General features: G+C 38.3%; 2 protein-coding genes across 4 annotated transcripts; both read left to right on the top strand.

Moving 5' to 3' along the window:
- Window positions 1-4969: 4969 nt before the first annotated feature.
- adprm (ADP-ribose/CDP-alcohol diphosphatase, manganese-dependent) lies at window positions 4970-13370 on the top strand. 3 transcript variants are annotated; one of them, XM_049464289.1, is made up of 4 exons: window positions 4970-5042; window positions 10819-11379; window positions 12045-12158; window positions 12993-13370. In XM_049464289.1, the coding sequence occupies exons 1-4, from the start codon at window positions 5030-5032 to the stop codon at window positions 13280-13282; spliced, it is 978 nt and encodes a 325-aa protein (XP_049320246.1). In that variant the 5' UTR covers window positions 4970-5029; the 3' UTR covers window positions 13283-13370. The 3 variants fall into 3 exon arrangements, with proteins under 3 accessions (XP_049320246.1, XP_015463325.2, XP_007257279.2); XM_007257217.3 differs by lacking the exon at window positions 4970-5042 and having other exon boundaries at window positions 10549-11379; XM_015607839.3 differs by lacking the exons at window positions 4970-5042; window positions 12045-12158 and having other exon boundaries at window positions 10547-11379.
- LOC103043761 (manganese-dependent ADP-ribose/CDP-alcohol diphosphatase) lies at window positions 5030-7540 on the top strand. Its single transcript, XM_007257214.4, has 3 exons — window positions 5030-5669; window positions 6839-6961; window positions 7231-7540. Exons 1-3 carry the CDS (start codon window positions 5030-5032, stop codon window positions 7518-7520), a joined length of 1053 nt encoding a protein of 350 aa, XP_007257276.3. The 3' UTR covers window positions 7521-7540.
- Window positions 13371-14844: the final 1474 nt, after the last annotated feature.

Below are 14844 nucleotides of genomic sequence, written 5' to 3'. Positions count from 1 at the left end.
TGCTTTTTTAAATATTAAAAAGTAATTAGACTGATTAGCAGTATGAATCGCCCTGTATTAACTCACTTTTACTCGTACACCCTGTCCCCTTTAAAAACAGTTAGTGAAACTTATGTGTGTTTATTAGTTATTAACGTGTTTATTTGAGACAGTCATAGCCCTATGTTGGCAGCTTCTGTGTTCCTACACTCAAGGGTTCAAATACTGCAGATGTAAATTGTGTTTAAGTGGGTGATAGAGTCCCAGGCCTGCAAAATGACTGACATGGGTCTTTGGGACCCTTGATCATGAAGTGAAGGCGTGTGACTGATGTGAAGGTCCTTCTCTCTTTGGCAGTCCTGTCACAGCTTTCTTCCAGTAAAAGCTGATCCAGACAGGGCAAGAAAAGATCAGCAGCTACAAGTCAAACTTAACAACAGTTGTTTCTCCTGTCTTTTTTGTAAGTAATTAGGTGGGCACTGTGCCTGGGAAACATTACAATCTGTTTGTTTTATTTTACATGCCATTACTCTATTAGAAGAGGTTGATATCAACCCAGCCAGAACTTATGAACCACACATACTTCCATTCTAGCAAATCATCTGCCCCAGACAAAGGTCAAGAAGCTACAAGAACAAAATAATAAGACATGAGATGGGCTCCCATCACAACTGTCCGCTAATCTGTTCTGCAACAGATGGAAAGAGCTCATGGATTATGAGCTAATGTCAAGTCAAATGCCAAACTAAAGTTGTCTAAATAAAGCTGAGCTAAACAGTGTAAAGAATTAGGCATAAGCCACCTAGAAATATCTTTACTGACACGGGTTGTGTCAGCCACAGCATATTGCTAGGGAAATAATTCAGTCAGTGTAAAACAGTTGAAACAGTTTCAGTGATGCTATCTGTTTCCATGTATCTCTAAATACTGGCAAATTACCTGCACTGTGAATCTAACCCCAATATAACAAAGTGTAGCAAAACTTAAAATTAAAAACCACCTGCCAATAAATCAGCTCGAATCTACACAGTTAAAATTATAAGTTTCTTGAGAAGCTTTTTTCTTCAATTTAAAACTGTGGAGAAACCTTAACAAATCTCTCTGTTTATTTTAAAGAAATAGTTGACTGCATGTTCAAATAATTAATATTTATTACAAATAAATCACTATATGTGCATGCATATTGTATTTTTCTAGAATATGCAAAGCCATTTTTATCTTTTCAAGAATACCCAAACCTAAAATTGATCACAATTTTTTTCATGTAATTTATTAAACATGAAAAATGTTTTAAGAACCAAACAAAATTAAAAACCAAACAAAATTGGAAAAAAGTAGTTTACATTAATTAATATTCGCATAAATCAGTTAACCAGGGGACAATACTCTGAACTGATACTTACTGAACTCACTTCTGTTACTGGCACTCATTTCTGTTACTAGCACTCACTCCTGTTACTTTTTTATTTTATAAGTAACAGGACTGGAAGTAACAGGAATGAATTTTTGGCATAGAATTAGCAAAAACATGAAAAATAGCTGTGCTAATAGCATGAGGACACTGAGCACATTCTAGAGATTATCCCAAAATGTGTATTTTAAAAATAAACTAATAAGAACTAAGAATTAATTTAGGTAACAGGAATGAGGGTTGATATTGAACCCCTCAGTCATAGTTACAATACCTATGATCAGATATAAAGAAAAACAAATGAGGGAACTTAATTTTGGTTTTTCCATGATCTTCAGAAAAACCACCTGATGTAACTTCCTATTGTAGATGTGATGTAGATATTGTAGATGTGTCAAATGGGGTTATGAGTGAAACCCAGGGTCACAACTAAAATGTGTATTTTAACTTAAATATTATGGATTTATTATGAAAAAACATAGCATAGATGGGATTGGACACAACAATGCAAAAAAAAACATCTCTAAAGCAATTTAATAATTATATTTCATGGTAAAGTTTTTAGTTAGAGAGTTGGGACAGGTAACAAATGCTATTTTTCAGTGTTCTATATAGTTTTTATATTTTGTTTTTGATTACATATCTTAAATTTGTAGTTAGGTCAATGTATAAGACAATGTATTTCAAAATTATTTTATGTGCACATTTATACACGTAATTTCCTGGGGATATATTTCTACGGTTTTGTTCCTGGCATCCTGCCTCCACTAACAGCAGGTGGCGGTAATGTGGCTTATTGTAGATGGTCAGCGTTCAGTAACTGTGTTTAGAGCTCTGAATGTCCAAACAGGCGATAATAAAATGCTGTTAAAGGAGAGCAGAGAGCGCAGCAGCGCAGCAGGGGTTTATCTGAGAAGTAGCTCGCTTTATTTTACCGCTGTCTCCTGGGTCTTATTTGCTATTTGCTGATTAGTTAAGCAGTACAGCTCTGTCTTTCTGAACGCTGTCTGTCACACGGCGCCACATACGCACGTGAGTAAATAACACTGGGGCTGTGTTCCAATAGCCTTTATCCTGAGCTAGATAGCCAGCTGAACTAGTTCATGAAACAGATGTTGGATACAAACACTTAATAGTCAGAACTACTTTTTCTCATAATTTATTCTGATGTTACATTAGATATTAAGGTAGAGAATACCTGTGGTTTGATATTAAAACATGAGCTTTGCAGTGTTACTTTTTATTTTGGGCTCATATTCTCTTATATTTTTGTCCAGACATGTGGCCTAGTTGTATTCTGTCTTAATTAAAGCCCAGTTGCTATGCTAGCTTTTTGTCAGAGAAGTGTTTGCACAATGATAACAATCCCAAAATTGTTTTAATATTGATTGTTTCTGACATGTAACTCTTTGAAGTAGATAAGTCCTACTGTAATTTCTCTCTGGAGGTCTGGATTCTAAACTCTGACTCAAAACCACGGTTAGAAAGTACGACATACTTTAATTTATGGTTTAATAAGTTATTATTTTATGTGCATGCTTCGTATGTGGAATGAAGCACATTATTCTTATTCTCCTAAACACATTAACTGTTATTAATGTTTTAATTAAATAGTTGACACTGTTAATGTACCATAATAGACCACATTCACTGTCCCATATCAACAAGCTACACTCTTTATCAGAAAATAGTTGCAAGTGTCACAATGCTATTTAGAAGGAAGATAAAGACTGATATGGATAATATTTATTTATTTAGTGTGTAACGCATGTGTAACATATTATTCCAGATGTCTTGGCATGGGCTGTATAGGTGTGGTGATGCAGCTGGCCATGGCACAGCAACAAGCTCTTGAGTTGGCTGCAATTTCCTGTTGGAACAGCGCACTGGGGTGTGCCTTCATTAAAGGTAGGGCCACTGGTTGCATGACCTTATTAATGTAATTAAAGTAATTTTCCAGGCAGACCTGTTGTCTACTGCACATTTATGTTTCCGTGTGCAGTGTAGTTTAAATCGCCAAGGCGGGAATGTATGTGCAACTCAGCGGACCAATCGCAGCTGTGGCTGTCCACGTCATGTGATGCATATTTACATTTCTGGAGAGGTGCACATCAAGCGATAATTTGTTTATGTGTTTGTATAACATGACAAATACAGAAATAACATTATTCAAATTGTAAATTGTGTGATTGTAAGTGAAATCTGTATGAATTAAATATTGAATGACATTGAATGCTTACTTTCACAATGCGCTATAAGCGAAAAAGTAATTGTGAAAAGTAAAACATAACCAATGGCCCTAGAATGATCCCCCATTTCAGATGGTCTAGAACTGCAGCAGATTTTTTTTCTATAAACGTACTAATATTTTCTTCATGTAAAGCTCTGGAAAAAATAAGAAAAAATAAAATGACAAGTTTCTTTGATTTTACCAAATTGAAAATCTCTGGAATATAGTCAAGAGGAAGATGGATGATCACAACCAACAAACCAAGCTGAAATATTTTAATTTTCGCACCAGGAGTGGCATAAAGTTATCCAAAAGCAGTGTGTGTAACTGGTGGAGAACATGCTAATATGCATAAAAACTGTGATTAAAAAACAGGGTTATTCCATCAAATATCGATTTCTGAACTCTTAAAACTTTATGAATATGAACTTGTTTTCCTTGCATTATTTGAGGTCTGAAAGCTCTGCATCGTTTTTTCAGCCATTTTTTATTTTTTGCAAATAAATGATCTAAATGAAGATATTTTATTTGGATTTTGGGAGAAATGTTGTCCATAGTTTATAGAATAAAACAACAAATGTTAATTTTACTCAAACATATACCTATAAATATCTAAATCAGAGAAACTGATTAAAAAACTGTGGTGGTCTCTACTTTTTTCCAGAGCTGTATATAAGTAGCTGTATTGGTAAATGTCAACAATAACATGCCTTTTGTATCTGGTGTTTTCTTTTGTATCAATTCATTTTTCAAGATTATTACACAATTTAACAATTATAAAGGAATAGTAAAGTCAACCTCAAACAAAAAAAATAGTATGCATCACATTAGCTATAATTCGCACTAGCAGGACGCTGTAGGGCAGTAGCTGGTATTGGAGCGCAGCCCCTGTCCGAGCCGGTGTGGGGAGTCTAGTTTAATGCCGCTAGCTCAGCTAGTGAAGGAACCATACACACAGCAGCCGTCAGTCAGAGACACGGGAAGGAACATCAAAACACAGAGGTAGATCTGAATGTGCCTAAGCGGGGTAGCTGCTGAAACCGAGCCGGTTTAGCTAAGCTAGCGTAGTTCATTAAAAGAAGCCTAGCTTTAATTTAGCATGCTAACGCTAGTTAGCTAACGATAAGGCTACTGCAAGGGTTAGTTAAGTTAACCTAGCTACGCTATAAGGTAACACTAGCTAACCTAGTTAATTAGCTAGTTAGCTAACATGGTCACAACTCTTTCAGCTAGTTAACCTTGGCTAACTATTAACACAGTCTATCCCTGTTTAAAATACATATAACAGCTCGTAATGATGAGGGTTCTGACTAGCTAACAGGTTTACTTCACTGTAAACACAGTGCGGAGTGAATTTAGGACGCGGGGGTGACCCGGACCGGGCTGAAGTTAGTACCGCTCCCGCGCTGATGGAGAACGGAGGTCCGCCGCCGCTCTTTTCGTTCGGAGTGATCGCGGACATTCAGTTCGCGGATAAAGACGACGGCTTCAACTTTCATCGCACGAGGAAACGCTTCTATCGGAACAGCCTGCAGATCCTGAAGAACGCGAGCAGGTGCTGGGAGGAGGAAGAGGAGCCGGAGCGGAGGCCCGCCTTCATCCTGCAGCTCGGAGACATCATCGACGGCTTTAACCGAGAACTCTCCGCGTCCGAGAGAGCGCTGCAGACCGTGCTGGACGAGTTCAGCAGCTGCTCCGCCAAAGTTCATCATGTGTGGGGAAACCACGAGTTCTACAACTTCAGCAGAGCAGCGCTGTTCCAGTCCGCCCTCAACAGCCGAGACAGAGGAGAGAGAGGAGCGGAAGATGAAGGAGGAGAAGAAGAAGAAGAAGAAGGAGGAGGAGGAAGAGGAGAGGAGGAGGAGAAGGAGAACAGTCTGGAAGAAGTGTACGCTTATCACTTCAGCCCCCATCCCAAATTCCGCTTCATCGTGCTGGATGCCTACGACCTGAGTATTATAGGCAGAGACAAGTCCAGCAAGAAGTTCAAGCAGTCCATGAAGATCATCACAGAGTACAACCACAACGAGGAGCTCAACGAACCTCCAGGTACTTATTTATATGTATAGACTGACAGTTTTGTGTAGCAAGTCGTTTTGAGTTAACATTTCTGTGTTTATGTATATTGACAATAATATAAAAGTGTCAGTATATTAGGCTGTGGATCAAAGGGACATTAACGACACCAACTTGAGCTAAAGAGCCCTGATTTAGATCAGCTGATTAAATACCATAAGTGACATAGCACCACGTGCTCTCCCAGGCCCTTGTGTGTATAGAACCAACCCAGCCAAGCATGCTCATATGGGTGAAACTTGGGTTAGGTGGGTTCCAGATTAGCTTCATGTGGGCATGGGCTCTGAGTTGGTTTATACATATTGTCGCTGTCCAATGAAAAACAAGTATCTTCATAACAGCAACTTTACAGTGGAGAGAAAAAAACTTTTAAACTTTCAATGTAAGTCAATGTATAAAAGAGTTTATTTCAGGTCATTTTTAAGTATTTCTATAGCTCCGTTCATCAAGAAATTCTGGCACAGTGTAAGGGACAGTTTGTCTGTTCAAATTATGTAGTAAACTAAAAATCTACAAAATTGGAAGATACTTGTTTATCATTGGACAGCGATGATATATTGTGACTTGGACCCAGCGGGACTTCCCAAATGGGCTCCATGTGCAGACTACAACGTAAATGGACCCCATGTTTAAGGATGCTTTCAGACCTACCTTGTTTGGTCCTGATTTTCGGCCTTTTCAATCTGGTAGCAGGTGTGAAAGGAGATGCGAACTACGGTCCAGAACAAAGGACCAGAGTTTGGTCCGACCAAAAGAAATGGTCTGTGTCCCGACCTACTGAACCATTGCCTGCAGTGTGAAAGCACTTTTCTAGAAAAAAATCCAACTCCCTACACAGACTTTATCCAAGCATTTATTCTTAAGTAAATGCGAATAAGAACCAGTACAATACAATGGTAAGATGTGTACAACTTTACACTATGTAAAACCAGCATGTGTTAGCTATTTGAGGAGAGGTTCCCAGCACTTCACTCAAATAGCTTATTGTCTCCCTAGTTCATATACACTGGTCCCAGAACAGCAGAAAAACACTCAGGGTCACACTCTCCTCACAGCACATTTTGTTGATGAAAACACTTATCTCATCATTTACTATGCTAATAAAACATTTTGTTATGCAAATGTGTTTGGTCCCATTTCAGCCATTTCTCCACTGGAATCGAGGTTTGTGAAGTACAATGGAGGATTTAGTCAAGACCAGCTAGACTGGTTGGAGAGAGTGTTGACGAGTGCAGATGAAAATGAGGAAAAGGTTACCATATTGAGTAAGTATTTCAAAAAGAATTCCAAACAAAAAACTAAACACCTCATTTTAAAATGACATAAAACAAGGTCATATTGAAAACAAAAGCTGGAGAACCTTTTACTTAAGATATTGTAAGAATTTGACATGTGAACACTAGCTGGACTAAGCTATAAAATAAAAAAATATAAATGTTACAATGTAAAATATTCATGCCTTATTCAGGTTACATTTGTATTTCTAGTTGCAGGAATTTCGGACTGATGCCTGACATGTTTTCTATATTTGCAGGTCACCTTCCTGTTCACCCCTATTCTACTGACCCTGTTTGCCTTGCATGGAATTATGACAAGATACTTTCTATGCTGCAGGCTCATAATAGTGTGGTGTGTTTCATGGCTGGACATGATCATGATGGGGGATACCACATGGACACGTACGGGGTTCATCACCTCACCCTGGAGGGGGTTATAGAGACACCTCCCATCAGTGATGCTTTTGGGATTGTCTATGTGTATGAAGACAGAATGGTTCTCCAAGGCAGAGGAAGAATATCTGACAGGGTGTTGATGTTTCGATAAAGCACATGTTGGCCTTTTTATATACAGTTGTGGTTGATTTACATACGTTCATCATGGACATATATGTCATGCATTTAAAAAGAAAAAAAAATCGCCATGAATGAGTGAACAACTTACATATATAATTGGAAAAAAAGGTCAAAAATACACATACATCTGATCTAATACTTGATTAATGCCACCACAAAATTAAAGAGACATTCTGTATGAAAAGAGACTTTAATGATACCACCACCATGCTTGGCAGTTGGAAAAGTGGTTAACATTTGTCTTATATGACCATACATTTTTTTTTTTTATTTATGTTTTCTTTTTTTAAGTAGGGGATTCTTTAGTCGCCAGCTGCCTTTTAGTTAATGGTGACGTGAAGCTCACTCACTGCTTCAGCAGTTTTTAGTTTATGGCAGTTCTGTGCCTTTTTGGTTTGTGGGTTGTTTCAGATCATTTCCTCTGCTCTGAGGGTTACAGTTTGGGTCTACACCTGGCTACACCTCCCAGTCACTTGAATTTTTAGACAGCTGATTGAACTAGTATTTTTAAAACAACTCCAAAAGACATTTCTGTAAATGACCTGCATTCCTCCTTGAGAGCTGAGTAGGAAGGCAAAGCTCTCTGTTTACTGGTCAATCTACGTTACAACTCTCACCTATGGCCACGAGCTTTAGGTAGTGACGAAGGGAATCAGATATTAATACAAGCTGCGGAAATTAGTTTCCTCTGCAGGGTGTCCAGACTCTGCCTTAGAAATAGGGCTTGGAGAGGAGCCAGCCAAGGTGGTTTGGGCATCTGCTTAGGATGTCTCCTAAATGCCTTCCTGGTGAGGTGTTTCGGGCATGTCCAACAGGAAGGAGATCCCAGGGAAAACCCAGGACTAGCTGGAGGTCTTATATCTCTCGGCTGGCCTGGGAACACTTTGGTGTCCCCCCAGAAGAACTGAAAAAGGTAGATGGGAAGAGGGAGGTCCGGGTCTCTTTGCTTAGATGGCTGCCCTTGTGACCCTGATCTCCAGATAAGCAGCAGATGATGATGATGATTTGCATAAACTTGTCTATGACCATCCTTCTCAGAACTGAATTCAACTACTTGAACTTCCTCAATAAGTTCATACAGCAAGTGCTGTCATACAAACACTTGCACACAAGGAAACTAGCAGCTGTAGTCAGCCATGATCACTGACAAGAAGAAGGGGGAGATAACTCTTGAGAAGTTTTGGGCTCCTGTCCAGGTCTCTTTTGAAGAAAGCAACCCCCCCCCCCCCCCCTTCTGATGTCAATAAGGTGAGATAGGAGTTGATGTAGGGCACACAATCTAAGTAGATGGTATTTATAAGATGCTATTTCAGAGGATGGGCTTCATGTATGTCCCCCTCCCAAGCGTTAAAACATTTGAGAAAAAAACAGTTTGACAAAGTTGCTATGACATTCATGTCCATGATGGCTGCATATACACTTATACTACACTATTTGACCAGAGCTGTATATTAGTAACATTAAAGGTGTATAAGGTGTTTGATTGTTTAAAGTATACAGTCAGTATATGTATGTATTTAATATATTTCTATGCTGTCCTAAATATATTTTAATATATCAAACAACTAGGTATTTAATAAAAATGACACAAAGTGTTATAGTAAGTGCAAAATATGGTGGTCTGCTGCTGTCACATATATTCACCAGGTTTATAATGTATATTATATAATGTGCAGGGAAATATGTTTTACAAATTATATTTGTATATTTATATATGGGTGAATGGGTAAATACATTTGAGCATGTGCAGTTACACTGTGGTATGTGTGAACTTGTTTAATCTTGTATACAATTCTAATGAAACAAGAATCATCTTTATTTCTCATAAATCTAATTCTAGTTTTACAGAGATCATAATACAGGTTGTCTAGTTAGGCATATCATGCCAAAGACATGAGATAATTCTAAAGACATCAGATATAAAGGTTGTGGATTTGGGATGTGCTTGGACTGAAAGATGTCTGGCACAATAAGACAGATAGTACCTAGTACCACATAATCATAATGGATGAAGTCTTTACATATATCTCAAAGCATTGTTCTGTGGGTTGTGGTCCTGGTCTTGGACCACTTTAACATGTCTAAAGGTATATAGGGGGCACTCACTGAAAATCACTGTTAGGATGGGAACTGATTACAAAAGATTTAACTCAGTTTTAAAAAGATTCAAATCACTTTTTAAAAACAAAATTCTTTTTTTTATTATTTGAACTTATTTTCAAATCACTTTTCAAATTGGCCAAATCTTCCATGAGAAGAACAGAACCTTTGATTTGAACAACTTTTAAAAAGATTCAAATCTTTTAAACAGCTTGTTCAGACAGCTTTTCAAAGGCTTCAAACTTTTTAAAATGTATTTAAACTACTTTTTAATAGGTTCAAGACTAGCGCCCCATAAAAGGATGTGTCTTTTACAGTGATTCAGAACTATTGAAACTTTTCCTCTTTTTTGTGGTTTTGGAGGCGTTATAGGACAGCAGCGTTCCCCCAGGCCGTAATGTGTCAGGATTTGAAAAGGGATAATAGGTGAAAAAACGCATGTTAATTTGGAGCGGCTCAAGGGAATTTAGAGGAGGCTATGTAGCCCCTCTAAAAAAGGTCAAAGGTCTAAAAACGGATTCATGGTTTTACTTTCCCTTGTTTTTTTTAATGTCGAGCACATGTGATGTCAAGTTGAGCACATTAACGCACGTGATTGATCTGGATATTTTATTGGTGACGTATTTAGCTATATTTACCGATGTACACAAAAAAAATTCACTACTGTTTAGAAGTTCAGAATGTAGATTTACCTTTATTTACAACAGGTACTGAACATAGTTCACAAAGGACAATACGTGTTCACAGTTAAAAATATCTAATTAAACATTTGAATATAAAAAATCCCAATATGATTATTTTATTTTACATTTTTATATTCAAATGTTTAATTAGATATTTTTTAACTGTGAACACGTATTGTCCTTTGTGAACTATTATTTTACATTTAAATATGCATTATTAAAAGTTTCAGTGTTAAGAAGGAAAATGTGATTATTCTTGATAATAATATACTAGAATAATTACTCTCAGCTAATTGTGTTATATATAAGTTTTTGGGCGGGCTGAGTTACCTGGCAGCCAGGCCTCCCACCGGCCCGCCCACAGCCAGAGGTCCGACCTCCAGTGCGCTACAGAACACAGCGCTCAGTGAAGAGCAGTCAGGCCGGGCTGCGTTGTCGCGAGTCGGGCTGAAGTTATGACTGCTCCCGCGCTGATGGAGGACGGAGCTCCGCCGCCGCTCTTTTCGTTCGGAGTGATCGCGGACATTCAGTTCGCGGATAAAGACGACGGCTTCAACTTTCTCCGCACGAGGAAACGCTTCTACCGGAACAGCCTGCAGATCCTGAAGAACGCGAGCAGGTGCTGGGAGGAGGAAGAGGAGCCGGAGCGGAGGCCCGCCTTCATCCTGCAGCTCGGAGACATCATCGACGGCTTTAACCGAGAACTCTCCGCGTCCGAGAGAGCGCTGCAGACCGTGCTGGACGAGTTCAGCAGCTGCTCCGCCAAAGTTCATCATGTGTGGGGAAACCACGAGTTCTACAACTTCAGCAGAGCAGCGCTGTTCCAGTCCGCCCTCAACAGCCGAGACAGAGGAGAGAGAGGAGAGAAGAACAGTCTGGAAGAAGTGTACGCTTATCACTTCAGCCCCCATCCCAAATTTCGCTTCATTGTGCTGGATGCCTACGACCTGAGTATTATAGGCAGAGACAAGTCCAGCAAGAAGTTCAAGCAGTCCATGAAGATCATCACGAAGCACAACCACAATAAGGAGCTCAACATTCCTCCAGGTAAGAGGTGGTGGTTGATGAGGCTGCTTTATTTATTTATTTATTTACACTTAAAACAACAGTTATGATGGTGTACAAATAATGCAGGTCACACCAAACATCACACTCAACTCCATTGCAGAAAAGTACAACCTTCCACTTATTGCTGACAGTTACCAGCCCGCCAGGTTCATGATTAATGAATATGTAATGCCAGCATTAAGCAGAGTTATGGGATGTTCGTTTTGCTTGGGGCCCCTAAATGCCTTGAAACAGCCCTAATCACACTCACACACAGTGTATTCCACCATTACTGAGATACTGTCAGTAGAAAACAGAGATACTGTCAGATAGAAAACAGAGTTGTAGACTTGCCCATCTACAAATAGATCCCTTTAGTTTGGTATTTTCTTGCTACATTCTTCTGCCTATTCACAGGCTTCTGCCCACTCACAGGCTTCTGCCCACTCACAGGCTTCTGCCCAATCACATGCTTCTGCCCACTCACCGGCTTCTGTCCACTCACAGGCTTCTGCCCACTCACAGGCTTCTGCCCACTCACAGGCTTCTGCCCACTCACAGGCTTCTGCCCACTCACAGGCTTCTGTCCACTCACAGGCTTCTCCCCATTGAGTCTATTGGTATAACAATATTTTACTATATTTTACAATATATTACTGTTTCAGGCACTGAGGCGAGGTTCGTTAATTTCAGTGGTGGATTCAGTAAAGACCAGCTGAAATGGTTGGACAAAGTGTTAGCCAGAGCTGATGAGAAACAGGAGAAGGTTGCTATCGCCAGTAAGTCATTTGTAATATAAATGTTTTCTGTATAATGCAGCTGTAAAATTGTAAACTGATACATTGTACAAAATCTGTTTTCTCTGAGTCTATATTTAATAATGATAATAAAACAAGGGTAAAAGTGATGTCAACATCACAGTGAACAATTAAAAGGTGTTTTCTGAGTTTCTTTTGAGTAGTGGGTGTAACATGACTCATTTCTATGAATGATAGAAATGGAAAAAAATGGACAAAAAAGGAATTCTTCCATTAAGGTCAATGATAAAAAACCAGTTTATTGCAAGAATCAAATTAAAGGAATGAAAAAAACATGTTGTCTTTTAAATGTAAATAATGGAATACAATTGTTAATTTAAAAATAAATTAATAATAAATAACATTTTAATTTATAATTCAGCCTCACAATCAGAGAAGATAGAAATGCTGACTAGAGGTCCAGAAGCTAATTCTAGCCTTAACAAGCAATGCTGTGGTTATCTGCTTAAAACTAGAAAAATATGCTTGTTTTAGTTATTCTTACAGTTCTAAACTGTGCTATAGGCTATGGAATGTAAATGTGGGCCATCTTGTTGCCCTAAATCAACCATTCAAAGCAAAGCCTATTGTTTTCTTTCACATGATTTCATTTAAAGTAATATGGTTTTAAGTAGACTTGAAAAGAAATATGTAGGATTTTTTTCACCAAAACTAAAGTCACACCTTAACTTCAGTTTCAACTGAGTGATAAAAAATTGTGATGAACACAGTAAGCATGCTTTTATTTTGCTTATTTACCTCACCTGTTGCAGGAATCTGAGACTAAGGCAGTCATTTGTTTTCATGTATTTGCAGGTCACCTTCCCGTTCATCCTTACTCTGCTGGTCCTGTTTGCCTTGCATGGAATTATGACAAGGTTCTGTCCATTCTACAGTCTCATAAGAGTGTGGTGTGTTTCATGGCTGGACATGATCATTACGGAGGATACCACAGGGACACATACGGGGTTCATCACCTCACTCTGCAGGGGGTTATTGAGACACCACCCTTCAGTGATGCTTTTGGGACCGTCCATGTATATGAAGACAGAATGGTCCTCAAAGGCAGAGGAATTATATCTGACCGGGTACTGATGTTTCCATGAAACAATTTTGGGGATTTCATGTTAGTTCATTTAAAAAACTTAAGTGACTTTAAGTGACACTGAATATACTTAATGGCTTGGTATTTAAAAAAAAAAAAAAAAAAAATATATATATATATATATATATATATTTTTTTTTTTTTTAATACCAAGCCATTAAGTTTTCAGTTATTTAAATGACACTGAATATACTTGTATTTTAATGTAATATTTGATGATCTTATGTCACATTGTCTATTGTACCAGCTTTATATGATGTACAAAAATATGAATCAATCTGATCATGTGCAACTGTTGAATGAGTAATCTCAGTTTAATATCAGTTTAATTTTGTGAACAGTTTTGATAACTTTTCTCAGACTTTTGTAAAAATAATTCCTACAAAACTAAGACAAATAAACTTGCTGGTCAAGATCATTATCACTCACTGTGCTCATCACTCTAATTTTGCTCTGTTGCCTTCCCCCATTTGAAAGGCCAATGACTCAATCCTCATTTATATAAACTACGCCTATCAGTAGTCATGTCCCCAACACTAGGAGGGTAAAGCATACTTCCTTCTAACACGTGAAGTCAGACGGCGCCTTTTTTCCATACACACTTAGAAAAGTAAGTACAGATTCGTACTTAAAAGAGTACAAAGCTTGTCGCTGTAGCTGTACCTTATATTGAGGTACAAAAAAGTACGTTTCAATGAAGATCCTTTTTTGTTTTTATGCCAGTAAAGATTATAAAGCAAGATTATAAACATTATCATCAACTAAATACGTGTCAAGAACTTCATGATGCAAAATTGTCTGGCTCTCAAATAAAAAAATGTGCAAATAAAATATAGTTTGTTTATTAGTACAGTGGTACAGAATACAGAATGTACCTTTTGACTGGTTAAATGGTACAAATTTGTACTTATTGCTGTTAGGAATGACTTTGTACTTCAGAGGGCACAAATCTGACCCTGTAAAGACCAATATTGTACCTTTTGAGGGTAAAATTATGAACAGTGTACCTTTGAGTACAAAAAAAGTACTCCTTTCCTACCTCTGTTCTTTTAGAGGAGGGGAGTGGCCGTGATGGGAAAGGAAGAGAAAAACATTCCATAATGTAATAAAAGTTACTACAATTTAGTTCATGAGTCAGAGCAGTCCAGCATACTCCTCTTCTAACACGTGAAGTCAGACGGCGCCTTTTTTCCAACTGCCACTGATGTAGCATCATATGATCAACATCACCTTAAGCCCTATCCGTACGGGGTTATTTTCTCAGGGGGTCCTGGGGTAATTTTATCTTTTATTGGGGGTCCTCTGTGATTTAATTCCCGTCTGGAATGACCATATATGTGTTTTTCTCAGACGACACCTTGCGTTTAATAAAATAGCTATTTGTCCAATAATTACGTGGGCACGTGTTTCCACGGAGATCCGTGTAAACAAAAAAGCGAGTGGAAATGGAAGAGCTACTGAACGTTGTGTTATGTGACTGAGAAAGCCAAAAAAACTCACTGGTCCTCCTGTTTTTTCAATTGCAGTCCAGATGCAAGAGTTTTAGCACTGAGTAGAAGTGTG

The sequence above is a fragment of the Astyanax mexicanus genome, chromosome 15, assembly GCF_023375975.1.
Source record: "Astyanax mexicanus isolate ESR-SI-001 chromosome 15, AstMex3_surface, whole genome shotgun sequence".
NCBI classification, from domain to species: Eukaryota; Metazoa; Chordata; class Actinopteri; order Characiformes; family Acestrorhamphidae; genus Astyanax; species Astyanax mexicanus.
The sequence above is the reverse complement of the archived record's forward strand: the minus strand, read 5'-3'. Positions and strand labels throughout refer to the sequence as shown.

Coding starts and splice junctions, on each gene's coding strand:
- adprm (XM_007257217.3), top strand. CDS start 10,788: ATGACTGCTCCCGCGCTGATGGAGGACGGAGCTCCGCCGCCGCTCTTT. Junction 11,380..12,044: donor GGAGCTCAACATTCCTCCAG/GTAAGAGGTGGT, acceptor TTACTGTTTCAG/GCACTGAGGCGAGGTTCGTT. Junction 12,159..12,992: donor GGAGAAGGTTGCTATCGCCA/GTAAGTCATTTG, acceptor ATGTATTTGCAG/GTCACCTTCCCGTTCATCCT.
- LOC103043761 (XM_007257214.4), top strand. CDS start 5,030: ATGGAGAACGGAGGTCCGCCGCCGCTCTTTTCGTTCGGAGTGATCGCG. Junction 5,670..6,838: donor GGAGCTCAACGAACCTCCAG/GTACTTATTTAT, acceptor GTCCCATTTCAG/CCATTTCTCCACTGGAATCG. Junction 6,962..7,230: donor GGAAAAGGTTACCATATTGA/GTAAGTATTTCA, acceptor CTATATTTGCAG/GTCACCTTCCTGTTCACCCC.